This window comes from Sus scrofa, chromosome 13 (genome assembly GCF_000003025.6).
Source record: "Sus scrofa isolate TJ Tabasco breed Duroc chromosome 13, Sscrofa11.1, whole genome shotgun sequence".
Lineage (NCBI taxonomy): Eukaryota > Metazoa > Chordata > Mammalia > Artiodactyla > Suidae > Sus > Sus scrofa.
The window spans coordinates 140,467,045-140,494,247 of record NC_010455.5 but is presented as its reverse complement, the minus strand read 5'-3'; the positions used below and the strand labels follow the sequence as shown (position 1 = coordinate 140,494,247).

Genomic DNA, 27,203 nt, shown 5'->3' with positions numbered 1-27,203 from the left:
TCCAAGAGCATGTTTGTATCATCTTTGATTTCTTTCATCAGCATAGAGTTTTCAGAGTACAGGTCTTTTGTCTCTTTAGGTAGGTTTATTCCTAGGTATTTTATTCTTTTTGATGTGATGGTAAATGGGATTTCCTAACTTTTCTTTCTGATCTTTCATTGTTAGTATATAGAAATGCAGGAGTTCCTGTTGTGGCTCACCAGGTTAAGAACCTGACATAGTATCCATGAGGATGTAGGTTTGATTCCTGGCCTTGCTTAGTGGGGTAAGGATCTGGCATTGCTACAAGCTGCAGCATAGGTCACAGATAGGGCTTGAATCCCACATTGCTGTGACTGTGGCATAGGCCAGCAGCTGCATCTCTGATTTGATCTCTAGCCTGGGAACTTCCATTTGCCACAGGGGGAGCCCTAAAAAAAGAAGAAGAAAAAAAAAGGAAATGCAATAGATTTCTGTGTATTAATTTTGTATCCTGCAACTTTACTGAATTCAGTTGATGACCTCTAACTGTTTTCTGGTAGCATCTTTAAGATTTTCTATGTATAGTATCATGATATCTGCAAAGAGTTTTTACTTCTTCCTTTTTAATTTGGATTCCTTTTATTTCTTTCTTTTTAATTTGGATTCCTTTTTTTTCTTTTCTTTTCTTTTTTTTTTTTCTTGTCTTTTGTCTTTTTAGGGCTGCATCCACAGCATACGGAGGTTCCCAGGCTAGGGGTTTAATCAGAGCTGTTGCTGCCCACCTACACCAGAGCCACAGCAATATCAGATCCGAGCCACATCTGCAACCTACATCACAGTTCGTGGCAGTGCTGGATCCTTAACACACTGAGCGAGGCCAGGGGTCCAACCTGCAACCAGCAGATTCATTTCCGCTGCACCACAATGGGAACTCCCCTTTTATTTCTTTTTTCTCTGTTTGCTGTGGTTAGGACTTCCAAAACAATGCTGAACAAAAAAGGATGAGAGTGGACATCCTTGTCTTGTTCCTGATCTCAGTGGGAATTCTTGCATTTTTCCACCATTGAGAATGATGTTAGCTGTGGGTTTGTCATATATTGCCTTTAATATGTTGAGGTAGGTTCCTTCTGTGCCCACTTTCTTTCTTTTTCTTTTTGCTTTTTAGGGCTGCACCCATGGCATATGGAAGTTCTCAGGCTCGGGGCTGAATTGGAGCTTTAGCTGCTGGCCTACACCACAGCCACAGCAATGCAGAATGCGAGCCTCGTCTACAACCTACACCTCAGCTCATGGCAATGCCGGATCCTTAACCCACTGTGCAAGGCCAGGGATTGAACCTGCGTTCTCATGGATGCTAGTCAGATTCATTAACCACTGAGCCATGACAGGAGCTCCTATGCCCACCTTCTGGAGGATTTTTATTTTTTATCAGAAGTGCATATTGGATTTTTGTCAGAAGTTTTTTCTTTTTTCTTTTTTTCTTTTTTTTTTTTTTTGTCATTTGTCTTTTTTGTTGTTGTTTTGTTATTGTTGTTGTTGCTATTTCTTGGGCCGCTCCCTCGGCATATGGAGGTTCCCAGGCTAGGGGTTGAATCGGAGCTGTAGCCACCGGCCTACGCCAGAGCCACAGCAACTCGGGATCCAAGCCGTGTCTGCAAACCTACACCACAGCTCACGGCAACGCTGGATCGTTAACCCACTGAGCAAGGGCAGGGACCGAACCCGCAACCTCATGGTTCCTAGTCGGATTCGTTAACCACTGCGCCACGACGGGAACTCCAGAAGTTTTTTCTGAATCTATTGATATAATCATCTGGTTTTTATTCTTCAGTTTGTTAATGTGGTGTATCTGATTGATTTGTAGATATTGAAAAATCCTTGCATCCCTGGGATAAATCCTACTTGATCGTGGTATATGATCCTTTTATTTTATTGCTGGATTCAATTTTCTGATATTTTGTTTTGGGTTTTTTGCTTCTATACCCATCAATGACATTGGCCTGTAATTTTCTTTTTTATGGTATCTTTGTTTGGTTTTGGTATCAGGGTGATGGTGGCCTCAAAGAATGAATTTGAAGTGTTCCTTCCACTGAATTTTTTTTTTCCTTTGGAATAGTTTCAGAAGGATAGGTATTAACTCTTCTCTAAATGTTTGGTAGAATTCACCTGTGAAGTCATCCAATACTGAACTTTTGTTTGTTGGAAGTTATTTTTTTTTCTTTCTTTTTTGGCTTCCCTGTGACTTATGAATTTCCTGGGCCAGGGATCAGATCCGAGCTGCAGCTGTGACTTCAACTTTAACTGTCTGGATCCCTTAGCCCAGTGCACCAGGTTGTAGATTGAACTAGCAATGCTACAGAGACCAGTGCCACAGTGGGAACTGCTGGGTTCATCTTGTTCGGCATGCTCTGTGCCTCCTATACAAGCCTGTTTCCTTCTTCAGGCTTGGAAATTTTTCAACTATAATTTAATCAAATACATTTTTTACCCCCCCCTTCTCTCTTCTCTTTCTGGAACCCTTTTTTTTTTTTTCTTTTTTTTGTCTTTGCTATTTCTTTGGGCCGCTCCCATGGCATATGGAGGTTCCCAGGCTAGGGGTCGAATTGGAGCTGTAGCCACTGGCCTATGCCAGAGCCACAGCAACGCGGGATCCGAGCCGCGTCTGCAACCTACACCACAGCTCACGGCAACGCTGGATCATTAACCCACTGAGCAAGGGCAGGGACCAAACCCGCAACCTCATGGCTCCTAGTCAGACTTGTTAACCACTGTGCCACGACGGGAACTCCTCTGGAACCCTTACAATGCAAATGATGGTATCCTTGATGTTGTCCCATACATGCATTAAACTGTTCTCAACTTTCTGTTTTTGTTTTTTCCTGTTCTGATTGAGTGATTTCCACTATCTTGTCTTCTAGATCACTTATGCACTCTTCTCTATCAACTAGTCTCGTATTCATCCCTGCTGGTGTGTTTTTCATTTCAGTTGTTGTATTCTTCAGTTCTGACTGGTCCTTTTAAAATATATTTTCTAGTTTCCTGTGAAACTTATTGTGTTCATCTATCCCTTTTCCTAATTCAGTTAGCACACTTACTAATGCTTTGAATTTTCTATCTGTAAGTTGTTTATTTCTGGTGGTATTTTTTTTAGGTGTTCTCTCTTGCTTTTTTAGGTGAAATAAATTCCTTCTTATTTTGCTTATCTTTCTGTCTATGAAATTAGTTGAAACAGTTACCTATTGGTTTCCTTATGTGGGAGTTCCAGTATAGTCTGTGTATATTCAGTGGCTTTGTTGGGAGAGCTGGATTTGATGTGAACACATGTCACATTTTTCTTTCTTTCTTTTTTTTTTTTGAGAATTGACTGTATTTTTTATTTAAGCCTCTGTAGTCTGAGATTAACCTTTGCCTTAACTAATACAAAGTTCTAATGCTGTGTTTTTGTTTTTCTTTTTTTTTAATTGTTATTTCCCCAATACAATTTTTTTCTACTGTATAGCATGGTGACCCAGTTACAGTTACACATACATGTACACATTCTATTTTCTCACATTATCATGCTCCGTTATAAGTGACTAGACATGTTCCCAGTACTACACAGAAGGATCTCATTGCTAATCCATTCCAAAGGCAATAGTTTGCATCTATTAACCCCAAGCTCCCAATCCACCCCATTCCTTCCCCCTCTCCCTTGGCAACCACAAGTCTATTCTCTACATCCATGATTTTTTCTGTGGAAAGTTTTGTTTGTGCCATATATTAGATTCCAGATATAAGTGATATCATATGGTATTTGTTTTTCTGGCTTACTTCACTCAGAATGAGAGTCTCTAGTTCCATTCATGTTGCTGCAAATGCCATCATCTTGTTCTTTTTTTATGGTTGACTAGTATTCCATTGTGTGTATATGCCACATGTTCCTAATCCAATCCTATGTTGATGGACATTTGGGTTGTTTCCATGTCTTGGCTATTGTGAGTAGTGCTGCAATGAACATGCGGGTGCATGTGTCTTTTTTTAAGGAAAGTTTTGTTTGGATATATGCCCAAGAGTGGGATTGCTGGGTCATATGGTAGTTCTATGTACAGATTTCTAAGGTACCTCCAAACTGTTCTCCATAGTGGTTGTACCAGCTTACCTTCCCACCAACAGTGCAGGAGGGTTCCCTTTTCTCCATACGCCTCCAGCATTTGTTATTTGTGGACTTATTAATGATGGCCATTCTGACTGGTGTGAGGTGGTATCTTGTGGTAGTTTTTATTTGCATTTCTGTAATAATCAGGGATGTTGAGCATTTTTTCATGTGTTTGCTGGCCATCTGTACATCTTCCTTGGAAAAATGTCTATTCAGGTCTTTTGCCCATTTTTCCATTGGGTTGTTGGCTTTTTTCCTGTTGAATTGTGTAAGTTGTTTGTATATTCTAGAGATTAAGCCCTTGTCAGTTGCATCATTTGAAACCATTTTCTCCCATTCTGTAAGTTGTCTTTTTGGTTTCCTTTGCTGTGCAAAAGCTTGTCAGTTTTATTAGGTCCCATTGGTTTATTTTTGCTCCAATTTCTGTTGCTTTGGAAGACTGACCTGAGAAAATATTCATAAGGTTGATGTCAGAGAATGTTTTGCCTGTGTTCTCTTCTAGGAGTTTGATGGTGTCTTGTCTTATATCTAAGTCTTTCAGCCATTTTGAGTTTATTTTCATGCATGGTGTGAGGATGTGTTCTAATTTAATTGCTTTGCATGCAGCAGTCCAGGTTTCCCAGCAATACTTACTGAAAAGACTGTATTTTCCCCCATTTTATGTTGTTGCCTCCTTTGTCAAAGATTAATTGACCATAGGTGTCTGGATTTATTTCTGGGTTCTCTATTCTGTTCCATTGGTCTGTCTGTCTGTTTTGGTACCAGTACCACACTGTTTTGATGACTGTGGCTTTGTAATATTGCCTGAAGTTTGGGAGAGTTATGCCTCCTGCTTGGTTTTTGTTTCTCAGAATTGCTTTGGCGATTCTGGGTCTTTTGTGGTTCCATATAAATGTTTGGATTGTTTGTTCTAGTTCTGTGAAAAATGTCATGGGACATTTGATAGGAATTGCATTGAATCTGTAGATTGCTTTGGGTAGTAGGGCCATTTTCACAATATTAATTTTTCCAACCCAGGAGCATGGAATAGCTTTCCATTTCTTTACATATTATTTAATTTCCTTGATTAATGTTTTGTAATTCTTAGCATATAAGTCTTTCATCTCCTTGGTCAGGTATATTCCCAGGTATTTGATTTCTTGGGGTGCAGTTTTAAAAGGTATTGTATTTTTGTATTCCTTTTCTAATATTTCACTGTTAGTATACAGAAACACGACTGATTTCTGAATGTTAATCTTATATCCTGCAACTTTGCTGAATTTGTTGATCAGTTCAAGTAGTTTTGGGGTTGAGTCCTTAGGGTTTTCTATATATCACACCATGTCATCTGCATACAGTGACATGTCACATTTTCTTAGGGCATGCTGGAAGCTCCCATCTTGGCAGGTGGGGTTGGAGGTAGAGGTGCTAGGGCTGGAGCTGTATGGTGAAGCTTCCCCTCTGCTCAGTGGCCATCGCTGTCCTATAGGTGGTGGGTTCCTGTCCCACACTGGTTGCTTGCTGTAGCAGAAGTCCTGAGTGTCAGATCTAAGCTGGCTTTGTGCCTTCTAAGTCTACACTTTCCCCATTCTCAGCACCAGCACCCTCACCCTAGATGAGAGCAGTGTTGGAGTAAGAGGGCCTGTCATGGAGCATTTGGCATGGATTGGAGTGTGGGCCATGGCAGTCCATCTGGTGCTGAAGATCTGGACTGTCTCTGATGCCCTTCCTGTGTTAGTGCCAGCAGTGTCTGCCCCCACCCTGCTCAGATGCTGATTTGTGTCTGCACCACCTCTGTGTTTCACAGCTGAGCTCCTGAGCAAGGCCAGAATATTTGCTGGCTCATGCTGGTATGCATGCTGAAGCATTTATGAGAAACCAGCCAGCACCTATGCAATTTTCAGTCTGCCCTCTGCCCTGCTTTGTGAGAAAGTAAGCATGCATGTGCTCCTTACAAGCAGAGTCCAGGCCCCCAGAGCCCACCTGTTATTCCCACTGGCTCTCCAGTCAGCCAAGGGGACTTGTCTTCCCTGTGTCAGACCCCAGGGTTGGGGTGCCCAATACATGACTCAAACCACTCACTTCCTTAGAAAGCTCTCTGCCTGTGTAAAATCCCCCTCCTATTCCAAATCCCCTAGGAGGTCCCAACCTGATCACTTCTCTTCCCTTCCTACCCAGTTCCACGTGGGTCTTTCTAATGGCCTTGATTGTGCAAAAATCTTTCTGTGAATCTCCAGTTAATTTTCAGTGAGAATTTTTCATGCATTTTTGATTTATTCATCAGGGGAGGTGAGTTCCACATCCTACTCCACTGTCTTGATTTCCTTCTCCAGACAAAAGACGTTAAAACAAAGACTCTCCTGTGAGCCTGCTGTGGTCCAACAGTGCCCTCCACATTGCTAACCACCACACAGCAGTCAATTTTCTACTCTGCAGTATTTGACTAGTTACTTTCTCCTTGAAACCATTTCTTCATTTGAAATCTGTAACACAACTCTCTTGTTCTTACTTCACTGATCTCAATACTTTTTTTTTTTTTTTTTTTTTGTCTTTTCTAGGGCCGCTTCCGTGGCATATGGAAGTTCCCAGGCTAGGGGTCTAATTGGAGCTGTAGCCACCGGCCTATGCCACAGCAACTCAGGATCCAAGCCGCATCTGCGACCTATACCGCAGCTCATGACACTACTGGATCCTTAACCCACTGAGCAAGGCCAGGGATCGAACCTGCAACCTCATCGTTCCTAGTTGGATTCGTTAACTACTGCACCACGACGGGAACTCCTCAATACATATTTTGGACATAATGTTCTACAGGATGAAATCTTAGGCAATGATGATCATGATGAATAAAAATGTCTCATACAGTTCTGTTTAGTTACTAGATTTTCACAGGAAGACACACGTACACAACCGGTAAGTTTATGAATTGCATGGCATGATGATTATTTACTGTTCATTAGGGGGAAGTGGATCTCCATAAAGGTCTTCATCCTTGAGGTCTCCATATTGAGTAGGCTGAGGAGGAGGGAGAAGGAGGGGTTGGTCTTTCTGTCTCAGGGGCAGCAGAGGTGAAGGAGATGGGAGGGAAGGCAGGGGAAGCACACTCAGTGTCGCTTTACAGAATACATTGTAATTTCTGTCTGACTTTTTTGCCTTTTCATTTCTCTAAAAATGTTTCTATCTGGTACCAATTCTCCTTCCATCATTTGCTTTAGTTTCAGTGCCTGTGTCATAGAAGGATACATGTCGTAAAAGAAGTGAAAAGCAGTTTTGAATAATCAAAACTATTTTCCCAGATCATCTAATGTCAGCTTCTGCTGCTACATCTTCTTCCTCGTTGTGTGGCACTGGGTTGGAAGCACTCATCTCCACCAGGCTGTCTTCTGTGGTGTCTTTTAGGTCTTGAATTCTCCAAGATCCTTATCTTGAAACCCTTCACCCTCTACTGTTTTTTAAAAAAATTATTTATCTATCTATCTATTTATTTATTTATTTTATATTTACCGTATCCACAATCTCTTTCATGATTTCCTTGATTGGTTGTGTCATAAATCCCGTCAAGACATGCATAATATCTGGACACACTTTTCTCCAGCAGGAATTTCTTATTTGGGGCTTAATGGTGTTCACGGCTTTTTCTGTAACAATGACGGCATCCTCAATGGTGTGATCCTTTAGACTTTCATGATGTTCTATCAGAGTTCTCTTCTGTAGCAATGACAATCCTTTCCATAGAGTACTGTGTATAATGAGCCTTAAAGATCCTTAGGACCCCCTGATCCTAAGGCTGAATTATAGCTATTGTGTTGGGGCTCAAATAGATCACTTTGACGCCTTTGGTATTAAATTTGTGGAGTTGTAGGTGGCCAGGGATGTTGTCCAATGTCAAAAGAGCTTTAAAAGGCAGTACCTTATGAGTGAAGTACTTCCCGACTTCAGAAACAATGAATAGAACTAATACAGAAAAAGTGTTCTTGTCCAGGCATTCTTTTACAACCAAAAGAATGGCAGCTGGTGTTTATCTTTTCCCTTAAAGGCTCAGGGGTTAGCAGCTTTTATAGACAAGGATAGTCCTGATCATAACTCAACCGCATATGCAAAAATCAGTTAATCTATCCCTTCCTACCTTGAATCTTGGTGCTCGCTTCTCTTCCTAAGAAATGTTCTTTGTGGCATTTTTTTCCCCCAGAATAGGGCACTTTCATATTCATTAAAAACCTGTTCAGACAGATACTCTTTCTCCTCAAGGATTTTCTTAATGGTATCTGGGAGCATATCTTCTGCTTCTTGATCAGCAGAAGCTGCTGCCCCTGTTATCTTGGTTTAAATCAAACCTTTTTTTAAAATTATCAAACCGTCTTTTGGTGGCATTAAATTCTCTAATTTTATTTATTTATTTATTTATTGTCTTTTTGCCTTTTCTGGGGCCGCTCCCATGGCATATGGAGGTTCCCAGGCTAGGGGTCTAATCGGAACTGTAGCTGCTGGCCTACACCAGAGCCACAGCAATGCCAGATCCGAGCCACGTCTGCGACCTATACCACAGCTCATGGCAACGCCGGATCCTTAACCCACTGAGCAAGGTCAGGGATCGAACCTGCAACCTCATGGTTCCTAGTCAGATTCGTTAACCACTGAGCTATGACGGGAACTCCAAATTCTCCAATTTTAGATTCTTCACCTTCATTTTACTATAAGTTCTCATATGACTTTGCTTTTTCTTGAATCATATTAGAGTCTATAAATATGTCTTTTCTTATAGCAATCCTGCATCCACATGAAAGCTGCATTTTCAACATGAAATTGAAAGGTATTTTGCAAAAAATGCAAGATTTTCACATCTGCTGGTATAGCTGCAGTGTTAACTTTGTGAATTTCCTTTTCTTTTTTTCACAATGGTCCTTGGGCTGGTTTTGTTTATCTTGAAATGGTGGGTAACTGCAGCTGCAGACCTCAATCTATGGTGCATATCACGCACTTCAACTTTTCCTGGTAATATCATGGCTTTTCTCTGCTTCTTGGGAGCACTTCCAGCATCACTAGTGGCACTTTGTATGGGTCCAGTTGTGTTAGTCAAGGTTTCCGGTATCACACTAAACATGATGAAAAATACATGAGAACCGCTAGGGATCACTTGTTACTGTGACATGGAATTTATTGGAGAGACAAAAACACTCAGAGATGATTAGCATCACCCTGCATCTAAGTGGACACTGGCAACACTTAGGCTCATGGCAAAAGCAACAGGTGGTAGCTATGAAATTATTATAGTAGTATATAGTATTACTATAGTTAATTTTATGCAATTATGATTTATACTGCATCTTGATGTTGGTTTACATTTCTCTCGACTTTGAATGGTACCATATATGGTCTGTAAGTGTCTGTGTGCATAAGTTTTGACAAATTTTAACTTTTTGTAATAGTTTTGTATATTTGTGTATTTTATGATAGTAAATGATAAAACAGGCTGTCTATATATATTTTATGCATTCATGACATATATTTTTCTTTTTCAATATTTTTTGTCTGGGTTGTTCACCTGCAAGCTTTTTCAAATTGTCAAAAATTGCCAAAATTTCTTCCAATATATTTCTTGAAAAATACCTGTGTATGAGTGGATCCATGCAATTTAGATTCCTGTTGTTCAAGGATCCACTATACTTTTATTTTAAAAATTTTTTATTATAGTTGATTTACAATGTTCTGTCAAATTTTGCTGTATAGCAAAGTGACCCATTCATACATACATAAATATATACATATTCTCACATTATCCTCCATCATGTTTTATCACAAGTGATTGGATATCGTTCCCTTGCTGTACAGCAGGATCTCATTGCTTATTCACTTCAAAAGCAATAGCTTGCATTTACTAACCCCAAGCTCCCAGGCCATCGCCTTCCCTCCCCTTTGACAACCACAAGTCTGTTCTCCATGTCCATGAGCTTGTTTATTTTCTGTGGATAGGTTCATTTGTGCCATATATTAGATTCCAGATATAAGTGATATCTTGCGGTATTTGTCTCTTTCTGACTTACTTCACTTAGTATGAGAGTCACTAGTGCCATCCATATTGCTGAAAATGGCATTATTTTGTTCTTTTTGTGCCTGAGTAGTATTCCATTCCTGTATATATACCACATCTTCTTAATCCATTCATCTCTCAGTGGACCTTTAAGTTGTTTCCATGTTTTGGCTATTGTGAATAGTGGTGCAATGAACATAGGGTGGCATGTTGTTTCTTTTTCAATGAAAGTTTTGTCCAGATACATGCCAAGGAGTGGGTGGTTCTATATTTATTTTTTTCTGAGGTACCTCAATATTGTTTTCCACAATGGTTGTACCAATTTACATTCCCACCAACAGTGGAGGAGGGTTCCCTTTTCTTCACACCCTCTCCAGCATTAGTTATTTGTTGACTTGTTGATGATGGCCATTCTGACCAGTGTGAGGTGGTACTTCATTGTAGTTTTGATTTGCATTTCTCTAATAATTAATGATGTTGAGCATTTTTCCATGTGCCTGTTGGTCATCTGTATATCTTCTTTGGAGAAATGTCTATTCAGGTCTTCTGCCCATTTTTCAACTGGGTTGTTGGGTTTTTTGCTGTTGAGTTGTATAAATTGTTTGTATATTTTAGAGATTAAGCCCTTTAAAGTTGCATCATTTGAAACTATTTTCTCCCATTACATAGGTTGTCTGTTTGGGTTTTTTATGGTTTCCTTTGCTGTACAAAAGCTTTTAAGTTTGATTATGTACCATTGGTTTATTTTTATTTCTGTTGCCTTGAGAGACTGACCTAAGAAGACATTTGTATGGTTAATGTCAGAGAATGTTTTGCCTGTGTTCTCTTCTAGGAGTTTTATGGTATCTTGTCTTATGTTTAAGTCTTCAAGCCATTTTGGGTTTATTTTTGTGCATGATGTGAGTGTGTGTTCTAGTTCCATTGATTTACACATAGCTGTTGAGTTTTCCCAGCGCCACTTGCTGGAGAGACTGTCTTTTTCCAACCCACTATACTTTTAGTCTCTTGCTGCTTTCTATTGATTCACTAGTTTTGGTTATCAGAGAGCTTTTTGGTTTTTTTTTTTTTGGGTTTTTTTGGTCCTTTTTTTGCCTTTCTAGGGCCACTCCTACGGCATATGGAGGTTCCCAGGCTAGGGGTCTAATCGGAGCTATAGCCGCCAGCCTACACCAGAGCCACAGCAACGCCGGATCCTTAACCCACTGAGTAAGGCCAGGGATCGAACCCAAAACCTCATGGTTCCTAGTCAGCTTTGTTAACCACTGAGCCACGACGGGAAATCCCCAGAGAGCTTTTATGTATATTTGTTGACAGATTTATTTTCAGGAACCTCAGAGGCTCTATTACAACCACAGTAATTTGATGTGCTTCTAGATTTTACTCATAATTGCATATTTTTATTAATTTCAAGCTTTGGCTTAGTGCTTGTTATTTTATCACTTATTTATGTCTTTTGTGGAAAAAATAATGTGAAAATTACTACATGATGAAAAAGTAACAAAAGTGTAACTTTAAAATCAGAGAGATCAGAATTTTTAAAACTTTTAAGTTAAAAAGTATCCCCCAATGGCTAAAAATGGAACCAATGAACAAAACCTTACATATGATTTTGTCAGGACCTTTGGTAATCATATTTTTTAAAATAAGGTGCATGTTGAAATAGAGACACACACAGTTTTTTTTTTGTCTTTTTGCCTTTTCTAGGGCCACTCCTGCGGCATATGGAGGTTCCCAGGCTAGGGGGTTGAATCCCAGCTGTAGCTGCCGGCCTACGCCAGAGCCACAGCAACATGGGATCCGAGCTGCGTCTGCAGCCTACACCACAGCTCACAGCAACGCCAGATCCTTAACCCACTGAGCAAGGCCAGGGATCGAACCCGCAACCTCATGGTTCCTAGTTGGATTCGTTAACCACTGTGCCACTACGGGAACTCCCAAGACACACACAGTCTTTCACAAAGAACCAACAATCTTGATGTTCAGGCCTTCAACAATCTTGATGTTCAGGCCTTCAAGCCCAAAGTAAAGCTCTCTTCACTTTGATGCCTCTTAAATTTAATACCCCTCAGTTCACCCATAACAACAAAACATACCAGTCATTTACTGCACAGGACAATTTTCTCTTGCCCTGGCAATCATTTAAAACAGTTAATGAGTTCATGTGGGAGGACAGAAGTTGGGGATTTTGCTTGTATATATGCATGATAGGACCTTTTAAAAATTCAAAAAAATTTTAAAGTCCCCCAAACTTTTCATTAAAATAGATACACCTAGAAAATGTTTCATGTTCATTGGTTAACTTATAATGGGGATATCATAGCATCTCTTGGGAGATCCATGCACCCTGGTTTGGACTTTCTCAAACTGTCCTAATAAGGCCATAGAGAAGATTATTTACGGTTGATATTCAGATCTGTGGCCTAGATCTGGTAGTGGGAAAAAGTACAAAAGTAAGAAATGACACTTAATTGGTATTATTTCAGGCACTGTTGGATAAGAAGAATAAAGTTCTCAAAACAAAGAAACCCATGCGCTTTCTTCAAAGAAAGCCAGTACCTCAGCCTCGGCTTCCAACTCCCACCTTGGAGATGAGTTCCAATGTAAGTGTGAAGCTTCTTTTATTTGAAATGTTGCATTCAGTATTGCTATCTGTTTATTCTCAAGGTAGTTTGGGTTACACAAACCTATTATAACCATGTTAATTTCCTAAGATCTGACTTCTGTAGCTTTTATCCTTATGTTTCAAATGCACACACATACAAAAAAACAAAATAAAAGGAAATCTAACCTTTTCAGGAATAAAAACACAGAGAATAAAATCTTCCCAAGACAAGCAGACAATTCTCTTATATGTCTAATAAAAAAAAAAAAAAGATTGCATGATCAGTTGCTATAACCGTCTTCCCACATTAGGAAGTGGTGATGCCAGCTGGAGTTAGGGATGAAATTCGAGGGGTGTCCCCAAGACAGGCCAGCTTCTGGGGTAGGACTGGCTCAGAGGGCTTATCCTGACCAGGGTCATACCTCCCCTTTCAAGAGTCCCAGACTCAATTTGATCAACATTCCAGAGCTGGTTAGGACTTAAAGAACTGATTCAGACTAAATCTACAAGAAATTGCTAGAGATGCTGCAATGCAAATATGTTAGTTTATGGAGAGAGAGATAACTGCCTAGTGGATCAGGGTATTGCTCTTGGGCAGTCAGCTTGTTATCTCCAGCACAGGGCAGTTCTCACAAGAAGCCAAATTGTACAGAAGGTGGTTGTGCTTTTTCAGAGAGAGGGGAGTTCACGAGAGCTCTGACTGGCGCTTCTGATGGCTCAGCTCCATGGAGGGTCTGGCCATGAAGTGCTCCTGGGGAGCATCCCCTTTTCAGGACCTTGGGCTGACCACTGCCTGTGGTTAACATGCTGTCTTTCACAAAGGTGAAGGCTGTTGATTGCCCTGTGGATTTCTTTTGCATTCAGAGGGACTTTAATTAAATTTGCAGATTCTGCTCTTTCTGCTTTTGACACATACTTATTTAAGGTGATTTTTGTAGATGGTTGATCTTGTCCATCATTTTCTGATTTTACCAGTTTGGCTAAATTCTTGTGGGAATCGCCTCACTTTCAACTCTGATGTAGACCAGCTGTATTCTTTGTCTATTCATGATCAAACAATGAAAATACTATTGCAAAAGAGATGTTATTATCAATACTTACTGCTTCAAGAAAGATTTTGCTGGAAAGGTGTATAGAAAAAATGAAAACGGCTTAATCTTGTAAGAATAGCATGACAATGGGGTTTTTTTTTTGCTTTTGATATAATTTATTAATGATATTTATCATGAAAAAATAACAATTTTAACAATGCAGTAAATAACACTTAAGATTCTATATGTTCAGGAGTTCCCATCATGGTGCAGTGATTAACGAATCCGACTGGGAACCATGAGGTTGCGGGTTCAATCCCTGGCCTTGCTCAGTGGGTTAAGGATCTGGCATTGCCATGAGCTGTGGTGTAGGTCGCAGATGCGGCTTGGATCCCGAGTTGCTGTGGCTGTGGTATAGGCTGGCGGCCACAACTCCAATTGGACCCCTAGCCTCGGAACCTCCATATGCCGAGGGAAGGGGCCCTAGAAAAGGCAAAAAGACAAAAAAAAAAAAAAAAAGATTCTATACGTTCAAAGAGGGTAGAGATGATGTTTTATTTCTCTTTAAATCCTTCTGGGAGTTCCCCTCGTGGTGCAGTGATTAACCATGAGGTTGCGGGTTCGATCCCTGGCCTTGCTCAGTGGGTTAAGGATCTGGCGTTGCTGTGAGCTGTGGTGTAGGTTGCAGACGCAGCTCGGATCCCGCGTTGCTGTGGCTCTGGCGTAGGCTGGCGGCTACAGCTCCGATTCAACCCCTAGCCTGGGAACCTCCATATGCTGCAGGAGTGGCCCTAGAAAAGGCAAAAAGACAAAAAAAAAAAAAAAAATCCTTCTGAGATCTAGCCTTTTGCTAGATATAAATCTTTTGCTTGATATAAATCTTCAAAAAAGTATTTGACATTGACTGCTGCTGTTCTTAAGCTGCTCAGTTTTCCCTTTGTTCTTTTAGGAAGAAGAAGATATAGAAATGGCTGTGATCTACCTTCAAAAGTTACTCCGGGGCAGAGTCATTCAGAACATGGTGTGTAGGGTGCAACCACTGGCCCTGTTCTTCTCCTTTGAGAATAGATCTACAGAATGCATTTGTGCTTGGTTCCTTGGGATGAACTGCCCCTTGAACCCTGATGTCCTATGGCACTATATTCTTGAGTTACCTACCCATTTCCTCCTCCTGCCATAGTTTGCCTGAGGTGAGTAGCACAGTGTCAGGGAGAGAGAGGATCTACCTGCTCTTTGCCGAAGTGTAACCAAGTCAGTGTGAAACTCGTGTCTTCCTTGGAATTGCTAAATTCAACAATTTTTTTTTTTTTTAGAGCCACACTCGCAGTATATGGAAGTTCCCAGGCTAGATAGAGGTCTAATCGGACATGTAGCTGCTGGCCTACACCACAGCCACAGCAACACCAGATCTGAGCCACATCTGCAAGCTACACCACAGCTCATAGCAACGCTGGATCCTCTAACCCACTGAGAGAAGCCAAGGATCGAGCCCTCATCCTCATGGATACTAGTCAGGTTTATTCCCACTGAGCCATGATGGGAACTCCCTAAATCCAGCAATTTTCATACTTGAATTTTGACTGTTAAAACTTCCCAGGAGTTCCCTTTATGACTCAGTGGGTTAAGAACCCAAGGTAGTCTCCATGAGGATGCAGGTTCAATCCCTGGCCTTGCACAGTGGGTAAAAGATCCAGCATTGCTGCAAGCTGTGGCCTAGGCTGCAGATGTGGCTTGGATCTGGCGTTGCTGTGGCTGAGGTGTAGGCCAGCAGCTGCAGTTCCAATTCAACACCTAGCCCAGGAACTTTCATTTGCCATAGGTGCAGCTGTAAAAAAAAAAAAATCCCGAAACAAGTGGATTCTCTAATTTTCCACAGTCAGAATACAATTATCTGAGATTCCATATAACTAGCCATACCTGCATAATAAATGATATAACTTAGTAATAATAACTACACATTTAAATTCTTACTATATGCTCACATTATATATTCTTCACTCTTTGCATATCAGCTCATTTTTTCCCTTTCATTTACCCATTTTACAGGGGAGTAAATATGAGTCTAAGAGGAATGATTATTTGTGCTGCTGCTAGAGCAAGCACACACTTCTGTTTAAACATGGACAGATATAAAGCCTCAGCTAAAACATTTTTTTCTCCCCAAACAGCTATAACTCTTAAGAGACTCAGTTATAGTGAGTAAGTCCTGGGAAGCTGACTGAGCATCTTGTGCTCAGCATTATTCTCTACTCTGCTGTCAATATTTCCCCAGGAGAAACACGGCAGTTTAGACAGCAGACTTGTGTGTTCCAGATCAGGGGCAGATCTCTTGGAAAACATGGCCGTGAAAAATACCATCCCCAGGCTTGTTAGGGAAGGAGCACAGCATACGTGGGGAAGGCTTATTTCCTAACATGATCCTATCATTGTCACCTTGTCTTTGAGAGGCATTTGAAGAAATTGAGTCAACAACTGATAGCTAAGTTCCTTCTCTGCCTGTGCAGCTGAAGGTGCCGAAAGGAGGGCTGACCCTGGTTCAGTGGAACACACTGAACCCGAACGGCAGAAGAGAACCTGCCGTTCACTAGCACCTCACAAGTCACTGCCTGCGAGGCCTTGTGCCAGGCATGAGGGGTGGGGTGTGTGTGCAGAGTTGCAGGTCTCTCTCTTGATTTGATACAGATGTTTGAAGGGAAAGAGAAGCGACTGGAGTTGATCCAGGAGCTGCGCACCAGCCAGGCACTGCAAGAAGATGACAGGCTGGTGAAGAAAGCTGAGAAGCAGGTGACCCTGGCTTTGCAGCGGCAGAGGAACTTGCATGAGCACAAGGTGCTTTCCTGTCCTCTCCTTTCTTGTCTCATGTTCTCCCTTTGTTTTTATTGTTGTGCAAGTGAACATTATAGTAATGATAGATATCATGATGAAAAAGAAACATTCCCTCCAATCCCAACATTTTTCATCAGTGCTGCTGCAGTCTGTAATTTGAATTGGATGTGCCCTCCCTGAACTGAATAAGCTCTTACTATTTGCAAAAAAGAAAGGAAAAGAAACAGAAAAACCCACACTTTTAAAAAGGTTTTCTTCTTTAATTTTTATTAAATATTTAGTGACTCTATTTCAGTGGGAGCTTAGCAGAATGAATAAATAATAAAAGCAATAGAAAAAAGTGAGAAATGAAATTTAAAAAACTATTCATACTCATTTATGAATTTTGGAGCTGTACATAGCTCATGCTGGTTAAGCTGCATATTAAGTATGTTAATATGATTTTCTGTGACTTTCATCAGGTCCTCTGACCTCAGTGTGACTGATAGTAGCTATTAATTGCAGCTACTTTCTTCTGGCATTTGATTATACACACAGTATTTAATGTTTGACTACAGTGTAGATACACTTTTACTTTTTCTCCCACTTATCTGTAAATCAATGTGAAAAATAATCAGTTTGCACAGAGGTGAGTGTTATAAAAAAGTAAATATACAACAAAGTTAATAGACCCACCTTTAGTAACACACATAACCCTTGTGCTGTGAATTGGGCATAAAAGGTAAGCAGTCAGAAAGAAGCACCACTTTAATCCTTTTATGTGACTGGGGATGGATCTGAGTGATGGGAGCTGGTGTGGGGGAGGGAGGAAGAAAGCCACAGGCTGTGAGATCCAGCAGAGGGACCAGAGAAAGAAGAGGAGAACGTGGACACTGGAGCCTCTTAAGCTGGGGGTCTCAGAGTCCTGGGAATGATGGGGACCGGCTGCACTCCTGTTCAGGTCAGGAGCAGAATGTCCTGGACCCAGAGGGGAAAATGCCCTCCTTGGCCCCTGAAGGTTTCTGCTTATAGACTTTAGCAGCTGCACCCAAGCCAGTCTATGAATTTTCAACTCATCTACCCATTTAGTGGCTAAATGCTTGACTGATAGACATCATGTCAGCCAAGAGCTAAGGGAGGAATTAATGGGAAGAGCAGTCACTTAACCATGGACCTGCCCTTATTATCTTCAGCTATACCTGGATCCACCAGTGAGATGAAGGCATCTAGGGTGGGGAGGAGTGGGCACCTCATGGGAACCTATGTCAGTGCTGATCCTCTCCTTTTCTCCTCTTATATATTCTATGGAAACAGTCCAGAAACTCCACAGCTCAGTTATATAATGTATCACAGTAGGATCACCTTCCTAAAGATTTGTATGTAATTTTCAAATTAGACTATACTACCTGAGCATACCCAAGTTTCTTGCTGAGGAGGAGTCTAGACAGAAACAGGTAGCCAGCCTGGGATTTTAAAGTTCTATCTTCTCCTCAAGTGAGGGAGCCTGTGATCCCTGGAGACAAGGAAAAAAATATTTGTGCTCTCAGAGCTGAACAACCACTGTTTTCTAAGTGTAAGGAGTGGTAAGATACTCTAAGTCTTATCCTTTTTGTCCACCTCTCTCTATTATATATAAAGTCAAACGAACTTTGTGGTAGAAAGTATGTGTGGGCTGGGAGGTGGATAAGGATGAAGATGTGGTGTTGGGCTGAAACTGCACTTAAATGCCATCTTAACCCAGTGGCTGTAACACCTGTGAGCCCTGTGTGGGTCCTCCTTGAGATACAAAACAGAAGGGAACTGAGCCCAGAGGGATAACCATCAGTGTGAGAGCAGCAAGTGCCAGGGAGAAGAGCTCTTTCCCCTTATCCCTGAGGACAGGAGCAGGAACATGATATATAAGCTTTTTAAATTTGTTTTTAAATTTATATTGGAGCACAGTTAATTTACAATGTTGTGTTGGTTTCAGGTGAATGACAGTGATTCAGTTATACATAACCATGTATCTATTTTTTTTTTCAGATTCTTTTCCCATATAGGTAAGATAATCTTAAACGCTTGTATTCTCCACATGCCAAAGCCAGGACAGAGATGCATAAGCAGAATCTGCAGCTTATCCCAGCCAAGAACTCCAGGCTCTTATTTTACCTCAGTGATTACACAGACATGCAGGCTTATTTCCTGCTCTGTTTCAAAGACAGTTCTTAATGACTTTGAGGTTATTTAAAAGAATAAAAAGTACCGAGGTTTCCTATTTTGCTGTTACTCAAGATCTTAAAATTCCCCAAACTTGTGTTAAAGAACCAAGCATTGAAAAATTAAAAGGTATCCTAAGTGAATTCCTAGGAGATACTAGTTTCTCGAACTCCAGTTTTATCTTTTAATAAAAACTTCAACATTTCCCTTCACGTCAGGGAAGACACAAAGCACTTTACCTTCTGGATAAAACTGAAAGGAAAAAATAAATTATTTGTGGATACTAACAGAAATTTTTTGCTAATTCCTCTTTATAATTTGAAGACTCACATCCACCGGTGACTGAGCAATCTACTCTCTTATGTTTTAAGTTTTCCTAGTCAAACCCTTGGGATGGGGCCAGTCTAGAGTTTATATTCCTAATAATAACTAAGTGCATTCTGAAAATGAAGTGACTGTCAAGGGTAATCCAGCATCCCTCTTACATCCTCAGGCTTGTTGGAATTTGTGTCCTCACGGATACATCATTATTTTTAAGGTGTCGCTGTTTGAAAACCATCTGGCTGGACTGGAAGGAAGGGTGCTGGCAGACATGTTTGACTTCCTGTCCAAAGAGCTGGTGAGACTGCAGGAGGAGAGGAGGGTCCACGCCCTGGCCATGCTGGCTGAGCGGCAGCGCAGGATGCGTGAAGCGGAAGAGAGCGGCCGGCGCCAGGTGGAACAGCGGCGCCTGCAGGAGGAGGACCAGATATTTAAGGAGGCAAGTCGGGGGCGGCTGCATGTCTGAAAGCTGTTAAGGAGACGAGTCAAACCAAAGCAAACTCATGATACGAAATGGCATCTGATTTTTTTCACTGTCTTCACCAAGTATGTGTTGAGTTCCTAGACATGCCCAGCATGGTGCAAAAGCATTGTGGGATGCTCTGGAGGGAAAGCCAGGCACGGCTCCTTCTCTCCTAGAGCTTAAATCCTATATTAGGTGCACGTAAGTGTAGGATCAGAAAACGTGCTAAGTTTCACAAAGGAAACAAATGGGGCCCGGTGACACATTTTAAACAGGTCACTCTGTTTGCTGTGCGGAGGGAGGACAGAGTGGAAACAAGGAGACCAAGAAGGAGGCTGATGAAGTAACTCAGGCCAGAGTGAGAAACAGGGTGAAGTCAGGTACAATGTCCAGTCTTTGGTGTCAGTGAGTTGGGGAGAGGGTGGTTCTGTTTTCTGAGGTGGGAAAGCTGAGGGTGGGTTAGGTTTAGGGGCAGGGGTGAATCAGGAGTTTGATTTGTAGTCTGAGACATCGTAGTGGAGGTGTCATTTCAGCAGATGGATGTACCAGATGGAATTTAGAAGAGAGGTTTTTTTGTTTTTGTTTTTTTGTCTTTTTAGGGCCACACCCACAGCATATGGAGATTCCCAGGCTAGGGGTTGAATTGGAGCTGCAGCTTCCAGCCTACACCACAGCCACAGCAACGCCATAGCTGAGCTACATGTCTGCGACCTACACCACAGCTCACGGCCACGCCGGATCCTTAACCCGCTGAGCGAGGCCAGGAATCAAACACTCGTCTTCATGGATCCTAGTCAGATTCATTTCCACTGAGCCACTACAGGAACTCCTAGAAGAGAGGTTTTGACTAAAGATATAAACTGGGAGTTAGGAATGCCAGGTTGGTAAATTAAAATTCTGACCATGACCCAAGGGAGGTGAAATTCGAAAGTGACCAAGATGCAAATTTAGAGGAAATGTGAGGAACTAGTAATAACTCAAAGCACTCGCATCTTCATCAGGAATGCATCCTCATCCCATCCTGGCTCAGTGGTTAACAAACCTGACTAGTATCCATGAGGACGAGGGTTTGATCCCCGGCCTTGCTCAGAGAGTTAAGGATCTGGCGTTGCCATGAGCCATGGTGTAGGTTGCAGACTCAGCTCGGATCCCTTGTTGCTGTGGCTGTGGTGGAGGCCAGCAGATACAGCTTCAGGCTATAGCTCCAATTAGACACCTAGCCTGGGAATTTCCATATGCTGCAGGTGCAGCCCTGAAGAGACAAAAAGACTGAAAAAAAAAAATTGGAGATGTGTGAGGAAGATTTCTTAAAGGGAGCTGCGCTGTGAATAATATCCTCTAAAACACACCCCGGGGGGCGGGGGCGGTACTTCCCCTTCCTTGTGGAGCCATGGTATGTATTCTTTCAGTTAGGGGGTCTGACCCCCCCAGAATAGAGAGGAGGGAGCTGGGCTGGTGGAGGGGAGGTGGGGAGAGAAAAGGCTGCATGGGTGGCTAGCTCACCCAGGATCTGTCACGATGGTTCACCCAGGATGTGTCACAATAGCTCACCCAGGATCTGTCACGATAGCTCACCCAGGATCTGTCACGATAGTTCACCCAGGATCTGTCACGACAGAGGTTGTGTGAGCTTTCCTCGGAACACATGTGAGCCAGATGTGAAAGACAGAAAAAGCCTACCTGAAACTTAAAAAAAGTCCTGTCCAAGAGGCCATCTGAATTGTACATGTGGATACTGAGCTCCTCCAGTAAAAAAAAAAAAAAAAAAAAAAAAAAAAAAAAAAAAAAAAAATCGATATGTCAACTTGGGATCTTCTTATTTGATTTGAGATTTTAAGGATTTGCCCAATTCCTATGGACTTGGGATTGATCCTTGAGTAGTATTTGGTGTATATTTGTTCTTTTTACTTTTTTAAAAAATCAAAATATGGTTGATTTACAATGTCATGCAAATTTCTGCTGTATAGCAAAGTGACCCAGTCATATATACATATTTTTTTCTCATATTATCTTCCATCATGTTCTATCACAAGTGATTAGTTCTGTCACCTGTGCTATACAGCAGGCCTTCAGTGCTTATCCATTCTAAATGCAACAGTTTGCATCTACTAACCCCAAACTCTCAGTCCATCCCACTCCTTCCCCCTGACCCCCTGGCAGCCACAAGTCTGTCTCCATGTGTGGAAGTCTGTTTCTTTTCTGTAGATAAGGTGATTTTTGCCATATTTCAGATTCCACATATAAGTGATATCATATGGTGTTTATCTCTTTCTGACTTCACTTAGTACGAGAATTTCTAGTTGTGTCCATGTTGTTGCAGATGGTATTATTCATTCTTTTTTTTTTTTTTTTTTTTTTTTTTTTTTTTTTTTTTTTTTTTTGTTGTTGTTGTTGTTGTTGTTGTTGCTATTTCTTGGGCCGCTCCTGCGGCATATGGAGGTTCCCAGGCTAGGGGTCGAATCGGAGCTGTAGCCACCAGCCTACGCCAGAGCCACAGCAACGCGGGATCCGAGCCGCGTCTGCAACCTACACCACAGCTCACGGCAACGCCGGATCGTTAACCCACTGAGCAAGGGCAGGGACCGAACCCGCAACCTCGTGGTTCCTAGTCGGATTCGTTAACCACTGCGCCACGACGGGAACTCCTATTCATTCTTTTTTAATGGCTGAGTAGCATTCCATTGCATATATGTACTGCATCTTCTTTTTTTTGTTTTGTTTTTTAGGGCTGCATCAGATGGCATATGAAAGTTCCCAGGCTAGGGGGCGAATCAGAGCTACAGCTACCAGCCACAGCTATAGCCAGCAATGCTGGATCCCCCGAGCCACTGAGCAACCGTCATCCTCATGGCTACTAGTCGGATTCGTTTTAGCTGCACCACAACAGGAACTCTCTGTACTGCATCTTCTTAATCCATTCATCTGTCCATGGACATTTAGATTGTTTCCATGTCTTGGCTGTTGTGAATAGTGCTGCTATGAACATACGGGTGCATATATCTTTCTGAATTATAGTTTTGTCTAGATATATTCCCAGGAGTGGGATTGCTAGATCATATGGTAGTTCTATATTTAGTTTTCTGAAGATCCTTCATACTGTTTTCCACGGTGGGTTATACCAATTTACATTCCCACGAACCGTGTAGGAGGCTTCTGGTGTATATTTTTTCGCATTAAAAAATTGATTGAAATTGAACAGATATCCCATTCTCTATACAGCTTTAAAAGTTCTGGGATATATATTGCCAAGTTCAGCTTTTTAACTGGGGTGGCAGATCATCTGCAATGTCAAACAGCCTATATAATATTAATAATTCATATTCTCTCTTCCTACCATCCTAACACATTTTTCCTTAAAAAGAGTTACTGAGATTTAGAAATTCTTGGCAAACCAGAACTTACTACCCCCTACCTAATATCACTAAGGGAAAACCAGCTGGGATGGGAAGAACCAGCTGGGAGTGAGAATTGAAGGAAAGGGACAGAGGAACCACTGTACTCAGAAACACCAAAAGGAAGAAGCCAGTCAAAGGCTTCTAGAAAATCTTCTGAGTGGGAATGACCTCACGAAACATCAGCATGTCTAGGAGGGGCAACAAAGGAATATTTATGTAAAGTATGTATCCATCTATGGACCCCAACATCACACTGCTGTTAAAAACAAAGCCAGGATCCCGAACAGGGTTATCGACTCAAGCCTGTGATCTTTCTGCAGTGTTACATTGCCCACCCCAAATTGAGACCCATAATTCTAAAATGAGCCGGATGGGTGAGGGCTGCCCAGAGCAGGTAGGGATTAGAAACAGACTATCTATAGTGAAAAAATTAAAATATAAAAAAGGGCTGACTAGTGAGGGGGCTGTTAATTTAATGAAGTAGATATACTAAAAAAGGCCAACCAGTGTTTGTGCACTTTGGGGGGGGGGTCTTATTTACTGTAGTAGCATTTGTATTCTCAGTAACTGGGGTATTTTGGGGTTTTGCAGGTGATTAAAGTTCACCAAAGTACTGTAACTTCGTATCTGGAGGACATAATCCTGAACACCGAAGAGAATACTGCAGAAGAACAAGCCAGGGCAGAAATAGAGAAGATGGCTGAGGAAATCAATGACATTGCTTATGAAATGGAAAGCCGGTGCGAACCCCGGGGACAGATGGTGGGATGGACAGCCCATTTGCTGCTACTCATGTGTATTTTTTAAAGAGCTTAAGCTTTCACCACCAAGGAGAGACAAATATATAACTCATGCTTCGGTGTGCATTGTTTTATTAGCAGCCAGCAGGCCTGTACCTTTTTGTGGTAGGAACCTAAGGAATAGAATTTTTAGTTATCCTCTGCAATTGGGATCGCTTTCAGATTTCTCCCTCTGAGAATACCACAAAGCAGGAAAGCAATGCGAATGTCTGTCCAGTTTTTCTTGGACATCACCCCAACACTCCCTTCTTGGCAGGCAGGGTAAGTGACGGACAGGGTCAAATTTTGATTTTGCATGGAGTTAACTGAGTTCACCAGGAAAGGGCAGTGGTGGGATCTGAGCAGTAGAGTTCCTTACACGAGCAAGGAAGATCTTAGTATAAATCAGCACTCAATAAGAGGACAAAGGAAATACTAATTTAATTTGCTTTTTATTTTTTAGTCGAACTCAGCTTCAGTCAGAGGAGATTGTTGCTGAGTTGGTTTATAGTTTCCTGATCCCAGAGGTGCAAAAGGACTTTGTCAAAGAAAAGGGTAAGCCAATGTAAATGCTTCACTTTATGGACTTTTTAAAGATATGAACTATTTTCAAGATTCTAGAGATTTATAGCTGAGTAGAAGTACGGGCGAAATTACAAAGGAGAATCACTGAATTTTTGTATTTCAAAGCTTGTCACGTTCTCTTGATGCTGTCTGACCCCAAAATATAATCACCTCTGGTGTGGATGGGTGTGGTTTTAATAAGTTTGGTGGAGTATCAAAATCCAAACCTCCTTTAAGAGGCATTTCCCAAGTTCCTAGAAGACGTGTATTTTGGTGGGTTTTTTTGGGTTTTTTTGTTTTATTTTTTATTGAAGTATATTCGATTTACAATATTGTGTTAGTTGCAAGTATACAGCAAAGTGATACAGTTGTATATGTATTTTTTCTGATTCTTTTGCATTATAGCTTATTACAAGATATTGGAATAGAATTCCCTGTGCTGTACAGTGAATCCTTGTTATTTATCTATTTTATATAAAGTGATATGGCTCTGCTAATCCCATACTTCTAAATTATCCCTCTCCAATCTCTTCCCCCTAAGTAACCATAAGCTTATATTTTATGATTTGATTTTTTTTTCCAACATAATGCAGATGTTGAGAATATGCAGTGCCATTTGGAGGCAGGGCACGTGCAAGGCAGGTGTTGAGAAGCTGGGCTGCCCAGCAGACCTAAATTGACTCTGTAGCTCTGCTTGAGTCAGAATAGCTTCTCTTCCTGCCAGGACTGATCTCAGTATAAATATCCTCACTTATCATTTGCCAAAAGTGGCATGTTTTTAAAGGTTGATACTTTTAGTCAATAGAGAAGGAGGAAAATAAATGTGTTTTAACAAAGAATGTTCTTCAGAGCTTTCAGACTATTAATGACAGTCCTGATCCTAGAGGCAGGAGTGCAACCAGGAGATCAATATTTAAGTGAAATAAGAGCTTGGGAAGTTTTAGAGTTTGCAGGGGAATTCTAGACAGGTTTAAGAGAGGTGTAATATTTCAAATCATATAACCAGGGAGAAAGGAACGGTGGAGTTCCAATGCACTGGAAGAGAACAAAGAAATAGCTTGCTTTCCCATTATGTGAATATACTGTAATTTTGAAACCAGTACTCCCAGCAATAAGCAGCTAGTTTGTTTCCAGTGTGTTTTCCTATAACTAGCACTGTACATCCTAGTCACGCTTCTGAGAGTACACTCTTAGCAGTACAATGCTTGGAATTAGGGTATGTGTGTTTTACATTTTGATAGACACTGCAGAATTGCCGCCACAAAAAGACTATTCTAATTCATATTCCCATCAACAGTGTATGATGGATAGATATGATAATTTTTTATACCAACAAACTTCAATTTTCAGATCAAATAATAAATATTTCTGTATCACCTTTACTACAAAAGAGATCTTAAGTTTTCTAGATCCTTAAGAAAACAGGCAACTCCTTTTTCCTTCTCCTTGGTCCAAAGTGAGGTCGACCTGCTTCAGAGCAGTTCCACCTGAGGGAGCTGAAGGAGAGGGGGACATCATGTGTTTAAGTTATTAGTGTGTGATCCCCTTCCCCCAGCTTCTCCTGGCTCTCAGGGGAAGGAGCAGGAGTGGGGACTTGATCTAAAGGAATCAGTGGGACTTGTCTGTGGGGAAGCTAGGCAAGTCCAATCTTCTTCCCTTTGTAAGGATGTAGACCAAATGAAGAAAGCCACCTAGACAGGGAGCATACACTAGGGCCTTAAGTTTCTCTTTCCAAGCAAGTGAACCATATGCTATAGATACTCTTTATCCCAAATTAAGTAATGTATACAGACACTTTTGATACATCTCATTATTGATATATTTGCATGAATTTTTTAAAAATGTGGGGTCTAGTTGATTTATTGTATTAGTTTCAGCTGTATTAACACATTGATGTAAAATTTTTATAGATTATGCTCCATTTAGTTATTATAAAATATTTGCTATATTCCCTGTGCTGTACAATATATCCTCATAGATTATTTATTTGAGCCACATCCATGGCATGTGGAAGTTGCTTGGTCAGAGATTAAACCTATGCAAAGCAGAGGCCCCAGCTGCTGCACTGACAACACCAGATTCTTAACTCACTGTGCCACACGGGAACTCCTAGATTATTTATTTTATACATGGTAGTTTGTACCTCTTATAATTCCCTATCCCTATCTTGCCCCTTTTAATTTCCCTTTCCATACTGGTAACCACTAGTTTGTTCTCTATATATGTGAACTGGTTCTTTTTTGTTAAATTCTTTTGTTTGATTTTTTTTTTTAGATCCCACATGTAAGTGATAACATACAGCATTTGTGTTTCTCCCTCTTTTTTCGCTAAACATAATGCCTTCCTGGTCAATACATGTTGTTGCAAATGGCAGAATTTCATTCTGTTTTTGGATAAGTAGTATTTTATTGTATAGAAATACCATATCTGCTTTATCCATTCATCTGTAGATGGACACTTGAGTTGCTTCCATAACTTGGCAGTTGTAAATAATGCTGCTGTGAACAATGGGGTACATGTATCTTTTCAAATTAGTATTTTCATTTTCTTTGTATATATACCAAGGAGTGGGACTGCTGAATCATGTGGTAGTTCTAGTTTTAGTTTTTTGAGAACCCTCCATACTGTTTGCTGTAGTGGCTGCACCAATTTACATTCACCCCAGCATCATATGAGAATTTCCTTTTCACCACATCCTTGCCAACATTTGCTATTTGTGGGTTTTTTTTTTTTTGATGATAGCCATTTTGACATGTATGAGGTGATACCGTGATTTTGATTTGCATTTCTCTGATGATTAGCAATGTTGAGCATTTTTCCATGGGCCTGATGGCCATCTGCATGTCTATTTTGGAAAAATGTTTACTCAGGACTTCTGCCCATTTTTTAATCAGGTTCTTTGTTTTACTCATATTGAGTTGTATGAGCTGTTATGTATTTTATA

The 27,203-nt window shown here is 41.0% G+C and overlaps 1 protein-coding gene across 5 annotated transcripts in view; it reads left to right on the top strand.

Annotated features, from left to right (window-relative positions):
* The window catches only part of MAATS1 (MYCBP associated and testis expressed 1), a 129,881-nt gene that overhangs the window by 72,729 nt on the left and 29,949 nt on the right, over nt 1-27,203 (top strand). For all 5 annotated transcript variants that reach the window (XM_021070322.1, XM_013982409.2, XM_003132654.4 and 2 more), the window contains 6 exons: nt 12,587-12,703; nt 14,686-14,757; nt 16,419-16,565; nt 19,276-19,497; nt 23,508-23,656; nt 24,159-24,250. In XM_021070322.1, coding sequence (XP_020925981.1) covers nt 12,587-12,703; nt 14,686-14,757; nt 16,419-16,565; nt 19,276-19,497; nt 23,508-23,656; nt 24,159-24,250 — 799 coding nt within the window. The remainder of the gene's footprint in view (nt 1-12,586; nt 12,704-14,685; nt 14,758-16,418; nt 16,566-19,275; nt 19,498-23,507; nt 23,657-24,158; nt 24,251-27,203) is intronic.